This window comes from Fukomys damarensis, unplaced genomic scaffold (assembly GCF_012274545.1).
Source record: "Fukomys damarensis isolate Sample0158 unplaced genomic scaffold, DMR_v1.0_HiC HiC_scaffold_20, whole genome shotgun sequence".
In the NCBI taxonomy this organism is placed as follows: domain Eukaryota; kingdom Metazoa; phylum Chordata; class Mammalia; order Rodentia; family Bathyergidae; genus Fukomys; species Fukomys damarensis.
The window spans coordinates 4,117,842-4,127,139 of record NW_022900932.1 but is presented as its reverse complement, the minus strand read 5'-3'; the positions used below and the strand labels follow the sequence as shown (position 1 = coordinate 4,127,139).

The following is a 9,298-nucleotide window of genomic DNA, read 5'->3' as shown; positions in this document are numbered from 1 at the left end:
GCTGGCGTCCCCGTCCTCCCGGGAAGGCTCCTCCGGCCGGGCCCGGGGCCTCGGGGGGCACTTAGGGCCCAGGGCCAGCTCTATCTGGGCGTACACCTCCACGCGCGGGAAGATCACCCTCCTGGAGGGAGAATCGACGTACGCAGCGTCTGGGAAAGACGGCAGCGTGGTCACAGGTGCTCCCGGCCCCGCCTGCCCACGGCAGCCCGCAGCCCGTCGCGTTCCGAGCTGCGAATCCTTGCTTTACTTACCTGAAGTTATAGTTACAAATGCGATGGTTCCTGGACCTTTTCGATTTTGATCGGTGTGTATTAGCACACAGAGCACTGAGGTGCAGTGATGTACACCGGTAGAGGCCCACAACATATCGTGATCATGTTCCTTCCTGTTAACCCTCTTCCCCACCACTACGCGAACGCCTTCCTCCCTTTCTTTCCTTCTCTGCTTTCGTAGGTTCCTGAATTCTTGGAACTGACTGGGTTTCAGGGGAAGGCACGCATTGCTGCCAAAATAACCTAAAGAACCCTAAGAAATCAACTGTGGGCTTCAGTTAATAACAGCGTGTACAGCAATTCACCCGTTGTACCCACGCCATAGTACACCTGTGCCATCCTATGTTATATTACCCAACAAAGTGGGGCGTTCATAACAGGGTGGGAAGAGCACAGAAACTCCCTGTCCTATCTCACAGTTTTTCTATAAATCCAAAACTATTATTGGGGCAGGTTTTAGCTCAGTGGTGCCGCTGCCTGCCTCGTAAGCACAAGGACCAGAGTTGGATCCCAGGTACCAAAATAATAAAATAAAATAAAACTATTATTAAAAACAAAGCTTATTAAAGGTCTAGCAGGGAAAATGGGAAAGGGGTTAAATAGACACTTCACCAAAGAAGATACAAGAAGTTGGCAAATAGGCAAATGAAAAGATGCTCAAAACCCTTAGGCATTAAGGAAATGCACATTAAAGCCATGATAAGATGCTACTGTTAGAACAGCTAGCACTGAAAGATTCACCATACCAAGTGTTGGTGAGAATTTAGGGAAACCAAACCTGTCATCTGATACTGGTGGGAATGTCAAATATCACAGGGCTTTGAGAAATAATGTGGGAGTTTCTTAAAAAGTGACACATACACTCTGGTTAAATACCCAAAAGAACTGAGGAGAAGGCTGGAGATTTAGCTCAGTGGTTCTGCCGCCTGCCTCACAAGCGAAAGTTTGATCCCAGGTACCAAAAAAAAAAAAAAAAAAAAAAAAAAGAATCGTGAGGAACAAGTACACACCCCCACGTTCACTGCAACATCCAGCCATAGCCAGACCTGAAGATGAATGATAAAGAAAATACAACGCGTACAATACCACGTTAAGCAGGAAGAGCAATCCTGTCACAGTCTACAACACGGATGAACCCGAGGACACCGTGAGCAGTGAAACGTCGAACACGGTCGGTCTGCTTTTGTGAGCTGGCTAAGGCAGTCAGGGTCCTCCTAGGCAGCACATGTACTGAAATCGCAGCCACACCGAGGAGGTCAGCATGGGCCCTGTGCAAGGGTGGTATGCCAACTCGTGAGGCTGTCCCTAGTTTTATCAGCCATAAAGAAAGATAAATGTGGGTCCTTTGTAGGAAAATGGATGCACCTCCCGACCAGAATGCTAAGGGAAATAAACCGGGCACAGAAGGTTCCATGTCGCGTGGTTTCTCTTAGATGAGAAGGCCCAAAGTGTACATTTACAAAGCAAAGTGGGGCCGGGGATGGAGCTCAGTGGCGCTGTGCCTGCCTGGAAAGCGCAAGGTCCTGAGTTTGATCCCTGGTAGCAAAATAAATAAATAAAATAAAATAAAACAAACACTACTGAGTTCACACTTCAAAGTGACCGAGACAGTCGTGTGTCTTTTACCACGATTAAAATGTGTGTTTATAAGTAAAATATAGCCGCACTACGCAATCCAGGTACCCTACCGCTCCACCTTCAGCCAAAAGAAGGGAACGTGAGTGTCACGCAAAGCCTTAGGTGCCTGTGTTCTCTGTTCTCACCGCCTTGTCCTGCGGAGCCCAAGGCCTGAAAGCACCCAGGAGCCGAGCGAAGCTGGAGGATAAAGGAGCTGCGGAGTTTTCAGGCAACGGACCGGAAGGCACAAAAGGGAAAGACACGTACTATTTATATTTCCCCAGCGTGCATGAGCCTCGGGAAAATTATGCAGAGCCAAAGGACCCCGATAAAAGAGTTCGATCCGTAAGACTGCGCTTACCCAGAGCTCTAGAAAATGCAAGTCAATCTGTGATGACAGAAAGCACATTGGAGCGGGCTTAGAAAGGAGGGGTGACGGAGGAGACTGCGGGCTGGGCCGGTTGTGGCAGTGGCTTCACAGGTGTGGGGTGTGTCTGTGTGAGACTCGTCTGGTTGTGAAATGGAGGCCGGAGGGCGGCTCCTGGACACACCCGGGTGCAGGTGGGTACCTCGGCCTGCGCCCTCCCGGCACTGCTCACACCGCGCCGCACCCCGTGCGGATTCTCAGGCGCCAGCCGGTGGTGCCCTTGCCTCTGGCAGAGGGACTGCCTGGCAGCAGGAATAAGTGGGTGGATGCCAGTCCTTGGGAGGGAGGCGAATATCAATGATGAGTTGAAAGTGACATCTTTTTTGGGGGGGAACCGGGGATAGAACTTGGGGCCTTGTGCTTGACAGGCAGGCGGCGGAGCCACTGAGCTGAGTCCCGGGCCATCCTGATATCTTTCGGGGTGCAGCTTCCTGCTGGAGGTGACCCCCACCCCGAAAGCAGGCTGGAATTAAGAGCGGGACGCCGGGCACAAACCGAGGTTGCTCAGATGTCCGGAGCTCCTGTCCTGCCGACGTTTAGGGTCAGAGGAAGATCGGGTCCCAGCACCCCCAGGAGGACTGACGTGGGGTAACCTGTGCGCAGACCCATGCGCGTTTGCAGCCCCCCAAACCCCACACCCTCGGAGGCTGCTCTGGGCAGCTGCGAGTCCGGTGCTGGGGTGGGGAGGCTGAGGCCCTACGCACCCGCTCCCCGGGACTTTAGAGCACAAGTGTTCTGGGGCGAGAGGCGGGTGGGAGAGGTGTGGGGGGCCGGGCGGCACCCGAGGTGTGGAGGGGTCTCCTGAGGCAGGGAAGCGAGTCTGCTCCAAAATCCAACTCTCAATCACTTTTCTTCTCTTTCAGTGCTGCTGACGGAACTTTGTGCAAGCTTGGGGCAAGCGCTCTACCCCTGAGCTGCACCCCCAGCCCCCCAAATCCAAGGCTCGGCTCAGGGGGTCTTCCACACCCGGGGCCCTCGCCACCCACAGAGGCGCTGCCAGGCTTCCCGCTCCGGGGGCTCCGTGGGTGAGGCCCCCCGCTCAGGGCGCCCGCGCTTCAGACATCCGGGGTTCCGTCCTCACAGATGCCCGGATGTGGGGGTGGCCCTGTCCCCAGGAGGGGGCGGGCTGGGCTGGCCCTGGCGCGCGGCACTCAGTAGGAGCTGCCACGTGTGGGCCCTGGTGCTGAGGTTTCTGCGCTTTGCTCCTCTAACCCTCCCAGCAAGTCTCCGAGATGGATTCGGTTATTGGCCCACTTTACAGACGAGGAAACCGAGGCCGCAGGAGACCGGCCCAAACCCCACACTTAGTAGGTATCAAATTTTTCCTAAAAAGGAAACGTTGAGAGGGAAGGCGATTCTCCTGGGATCACACAGCTTGGGGTGCGGTTGGGGCCCAGGGCGACTTGCTCCAGGCCCAGGTCCTCCCCATCCTGCTGTCCTCTCCCCGCAAGGCCCCAGCCCCTGTTGTTGGAAGAAAGGACCCGAAAGAGAATAAAGAGACGAGATAAAGGGAGCGGGAGAAAGCAAGAAGCAATTCTGAAGAAGGAAAGCAAAAAGCGAATACAGCCCAGGAAGAAGCTTGTTCAGCCTTTAATCTCACCTCCTCGCGACAGTGTTACTTGTCACAGGGAATATTAAGAAACTTAGAGACATGAAGTCCAGGTTTCTGCGCAACTGTGATGGAATATTACACAACTCTGTAAAAACCATATGGCAACAGGGAAAGGCTCCCGAGAGAGCCCTGCCCTTCCATCTAGGAATCCCTTTGTCTAAAACCGTGTTCTATCTAAGGAGCTAATTCTAAAACTGTAAAAGCTCCTCTCATTTGTCTTTCTTTCTTTTTGTACCAGGGATCGAACTCGGAACCTTGAACTTTCGAGGCAGGCGGCAGAACCACTGAGTTAACAAAGATATTTGCCACGGGCTTCCAGGAGCCAGAGCATTTAATATGCACCCTGGGGGTCATTCTGTCCCTGACGGAGCCCTGAGGGGACCCAGACAAGGGACCCCCTTTCCAAGCCAGCACAGGCCCAGGGCTCTTCTCCCTGATTGGTTGATTAATACATCACTCAAAGTCTTGCCCGAACACAAACTTCTCACATTGATTGAAAACAAGGCTTTGTGGGGAAGACAGTAACACGGGAGTGAAAGAAATGAGATTCCTGGCCGAGATCTGGACCATGAGCTTCCTAGGTGCAGGTTTTAAATCCACAAATAGGGCCACAGTTGAGTCCTTGTCCCTGTTTCCCCTCTCCAGGCCATGAAGGCCCGGGGCTCTCACCCTTCCACTTCCTGTCCCGGCTCTGCTCTGCGCCCCGCTTCCCCTGCACCCCGAGGTACTCACTCAGCCGCCTCAGGTACGCCACCACGTCCTCATAGCCCCGGTAGTAGTAATCTTGCAAGATCTGGGGGTGCGGGCACCAAAAAACAACCAAACTGTGGCTACAGAGAGCTCCAGCCAGTCCCCTCCCCACCACCCGGAGCCGCTCTGGCGCTGCTCTTGAACTTTATTAGATGGACTTCAAAATGCACCCGTCCAGGGTCCCATCGCTAGCTCTCTGCTGAGATCTGAGAGCAATTCCTGACTGAGGCCCCAGCGACGCTGTGCTGGCGTCTTACGCTGTTCGCAGCGCATCCTCAGCCCTCCCCAGATGCTTACGGGAGAATTGAAGATGCATTTGGGCCATGGCAGGCTCTGGGTTCAAATCCCAGTACTACCACCGAGTGGCCATGTGGCTGTCCCTGCTCACAACCTCAGTTTCTGCATCTGTAAAGTGGGACAGTCGTAACATCTGCTCAGACAAGGCCAGAGGGCCACGAGAGACGTCGCTGTATTTTACTGCCCTGCAGTGGTACTCTCCCCGTCATTGGGTGGGTAACACGCCCAGCTGCAGTTCTGACATCGGCCTGCTTTACAGGGGGGGAAACTGAGGCCGGGACAGCTCAGGGGACTTGTTCAAGGTCACACAGCCAGTTGGCAGCAAGGCCAGATTGCAGTCCCAGGGCAGGCATAAGGGGACCCCGGAGGGCAGGGGACACAGATGCAACCTGGTCCTCGCCATCTCCCCAGCCCCGTCCCGGGCCTCACCACCAGGTCCGGGGGGAACAGGGCGTGGGTCATGCGGGTCACGTTCTCCAGGGAGAACTGGAAGGAGTAGTTGAACAAGCGGAAGTCATTGAAGATGGCCGGGCAGTCCCGAGGACAGATGTCCTGCTGTCCGCTGAAGGTGGAGATGGTGATGGAGTCCGTCCAGGAGGAGCAGGGCTGCATGCTGGTGAAGCCCCCGTCGATGTACCTCTGGGGGGCAGGCGAGGGTGCTCAGGGGGGCGGCAGGGGCCTGGCTCCGTGGCCCAGCTGGGTTGGAGGCAAAGAACCTCTACCGGACCAGAATCCGCCCTTATTTTATGAGACCGAGGGCCTCATGGACGTGGGAGAGACGGCTCCAGGGTCCCTGTCACTGAGCTCCTGGTCCCCACTTTCAGGGCCGTACTTCGCTCTCGCGGGCTTAGGAAAGTCTGCCCAGCCTCGTAACGGGCTGGAGTCCAGAGGAGCTTACCCGGGGCAGGCAGACCCACAGGAAGGCCCAGAGCCCCTGCACCGGGGACTCCGATGGAGAAACACAAGCGGCCCACATTTGGAGGCCACACCTCTGGTCTCCGAGCTCAGGCCCCCCGTGTCCGGGTCCCGGCTCGCCCCCAGCACCAGGGTCACTCACCACACCGCGGTAGGTCGGGGGGATGAAGCCGCAGTACACGGGGACGAAGCAGCTGCAGTACAAGGCCTGGGGAGAACAGGACTCGGGGTGGCGCAGGTCCGGCTGGGCCCCACTCCAGCCCGACTTCCTTCGACCGAGGTGAAGGCGCCAGACTGGCGAGCGGAGCCCCGCTTCCTGCCTCGGAGCTGACCCGCTATGGACTGAAACGGGGGCCAACATGAACTTGTCTACCCTCGAGCTGCGGGTGTCCGGAAAAGCGGCTTAGGACAAAGGTTGCCCTGGCAGGAGGGAGGCGAGAGGAGCCTGGGGAGCAAAGGTTCCGCTTCCGGGCGCCCCGGGGCTGCTCGCCTCGATGAGCTCCTCCTTGGACGTGAAGTCCGACACCACCACGCTCTCGCCGTCCTCGAAGCGCGTGAGGCCCACGTGCAGCTTCCCCGTGGCGGCCTTGTAGGCGTCCTCGGGCAGCGCGGTGTACAGGAACCGCCGCATCATCTGCACCATCCCGCAGGACGGCGAGAAGGGGCCCAGGAAGGACTTCTTCACCTCGGCCAGGCCCAGGTTCAGGACGCGCAGGTACTCCTCTGCAGGGGCAGAGCGGGCGGCGTCACCGCAGGCCGGGGCGGACCGAGCGGAGCCCGGCCGGAAGGAGGAGGTCCCCGGCCGGAGGGGCCCCAGCCAGGGCTGTGCGGGCTGATCGCTGGGATCCCTGCCCTACGCGAGCCTCCCCGGGAAAGCTACGGAAATAGCTCCGAAAGGAGGGCTCGGCCTTTTAGGCAAATGTATTTATTTCTTGGCCCTGGGACTTGAACCTTCAGTTTCACGTGTACTAACTCTGACTACAATTGACCCGGCCCTTGCGCAAGTACTGGATTGTGAAATATCCTACGTGGACGGACTTACTTCCCCTTGATGCCAACGCACTGGTCGCATCGTCCTTACTGCTTTCTGAAGCAGTTCTGGAAGTACTCTTTTGCAAGGGTCTTTTCGTGGTATGATAAAAAATATGGTGATTGCTGCTGCCGAGTGCCACCTAATGGAAAAGGAGGCTCATAAAACTATGGTGCTGGGCCGGGGATTGGGCTTGGTGGTTCTGCCGCCTGCCTCCCAGGCGCAAGGTCCTGAGTTCCATCCCCGGTACAAAACAAACAAACAAACAAACAAGATGCTGTGTCCCCATCCACCTTATTCACTGGATCTGGCAGCGGTGACTTCTGGCTCTTTCCTAAAGTCAAAAAGACTGGGAGTCGTTCTGCACGTTGAGGCCACCAGGACAGTGCCACTCAAGATACAAAAGAGGACATCCAGAGCCGCGTCCGAAGGTGGCAAGGACAGTGGGGTGAGTGTGTCCGAAGGGAGGGGAGGATTTTGAGGAGATTAACAGCAATATGTTTTTATTACAGTACAGTTTTTAGAGAGTTAAACATTGCTTGCACTTTTAAAATCAGACCTCATATCCAGGAGGCTCTCAGGGTGTGTATTACTCTCCCGCTCATACAGTGTCAATGACTCACCTAAAATCACATCCAGCAGTGAGGACAAACCAAAACCAGGAATGCTTTTTACCTTTTGCTACACGGTGTACAGATTATACCATCCTGGAGATGGGCAAAATACAGTAACTGGGGACCATTGTACAGATGTGGAAACTGAGGCAGAGAAAGACTTAGCGTCTTGCCTGAAGTCACACAGCCAGGCAGCGGGTTTTTCTGACTCCAAACCCTGCCCTTGAGAAACTTCCCCAGGTCCTGGACTGAGCAGAGGGAGGAAGAGGCCAAGCCAGCCTGGTTGCCAGTGGCCTTCTTTCTCCAGCAGGTGTTCAGGGCCAGGCCTGCATCTGCTGACAGGTATCCACCTGCGAGAGCGAACGTACCAGCTGTCACCCTCTCGGGGGAGTGTGCCGGCAGGAGAGGCCCTGTGGTTTTAGGGAAGTCGGCTCTGCCTTCCAGGACTTGTACGAACAGCATTTCTCTCTGGGGAGATCAGCAGCCAGCTGGAGAGCAGGTTACGAAACAACTGGGATCTTGCATGCTGCAGTGTTAAGTCACTGAGGTCTGACGTGTACGACCAGTTGGGACAGGGAAATGAGCCAGGACGGGGACTCACTCTTTGTTGGAATTCTTTTCTTTATTTTCTTTCTTGTTTGTTTTTTGTTTTTTTCCAGTACCAGGGATCGAACTCAGGACTTTGCACTTGCAAGGCAGGTGCGAGGCCACTGAGCCAAATAACCCCCAGCTCTTGTTGGAATTCTTTTTTTTTCGTACCGGGGATTGAACTCGGGACCTTGCCCTTGCGAGGCAGGTGGCAACCACTGAGCTAAATCCCTGGCCTGCCTCACTGGAATTCTTTTTTTTGTTGTTGTTTTTTTGAGACAGGGTCTCACTATGTAGTTCAGATTTGCACTGGAACTCACTGTGTAGCCCAGGCTGGTCTCTTGCAGAGATCCTCCTGCCTCAGCCTCCTGAGTGCTGGGATTACAGGCATGCGCCACCATGCCTGGCTTCTCACTGGAATTCTTAATGAGCAGCCTAAAGCCTCACTAAGGTCCTTTCCCCCAGCTCAGGGCTGAGGAACCTGACTCAATTTCTACACCAAACCTGCTTCTGTCACACAAAGCATATACTCTTTGTGGATCAAACAGTTTGTAAAAGTAAAGACAAGTGAAAAGGATTGCCGTGTCTTGGAATTCCTCTAGCCGGAGAGTAACATTTGGTCTGACTTCTTCGGCTATGTATTTTGTTTTCATTCTTACAGGGAATCATACTGTACACTAGTTGTACTTGCTTTTTCATCTAATTCAGCTCTGGTCAAAAACATCTGTATTCATAATGTAATTTTAAAGCTTGAAAAGCTATTGTGAGGTTATTGAGAAGGTCCCTACCGGGGTTTAGCTGAGTTACTTTATTTATTTTGTTATTGCTTGCTTGCTTTTCTAAATTTTGGGTACGACCTTAATTGTATTCCTTGGAATAAATCCCTGGGAGCGGGGACTCCAGGTCGGAGGTATTTAAAGCCCTCTCATCCGGACTGCAGTGTATTCTCTGTGGCCAGGCCACGCTGCCGTTCAAGGGTGGGGATGCGGACAGGAACAGAAGAGCGGTCAAGACAATGGAAACAGTGCTGCATTTCCAGTGTGCGCTCATCTGGAAATCACTGATGCCCGTCCAGAATCACGTTGCCAGGGTGGGTGGGCTGGGCTGTCTGGTCTCTCCCGGTCTATGCCCGGTTTAAAGCTCTGTCTTGATGCTTTACTGGAGCTGTAAACCGAA

At 54.7% G+C, this 9,298-nt stretch overlaps 1 protein-coding gene and 1 non-coding gene across 2 annotated transcripts in view; one reads left to right on the top strand and one right to left on the bottom strand.

The window, feature by feature from the left end:
- Pnpla1 (patatin like phospholipase domain containing 1) overlaps window positions 1-6,613 on the bottom strand; it is a 17,809-nt gene extending 11,196 nt beyond the window's left edge. The window contains exons 1-5 of the mRNA XM_010605403.1: window positions 6,381-6,613; window positions 6,033-6,098; window positions 5,405-5,614; window positions 4,661-4,721; window positions 7-149 (exon numbers count right to left, since the gene is read on the bottom strand). Coding sequence (XP_010603705.1) covers window positions 7-149; window positions 4,661-4,721; window positions 5,405-5,614; window positions 6,033-6,098; window positions 6,381-6,533 — 633 coding nt within the window. The 5' untranslated portion in view covers window positions 6,534-6,613. The remainder of the gene's footprint in view (window positions 1-6; window positions 150-4,660; window positions 4,722-5,404; window positions 5,615-6,032; window positions 6,099-6,380) is intronic.
- Window positions 1,481-1,585, top strand: LOC117287108. Its single transcript, XR_004518291.1, has one exon. It is a non-coding gene; the product is annotated as a U6 spliceosomal RNA (small nuclear RNA).
- Window positions 6,614-9,298: the final 2,685 nt, after the last annotated feature.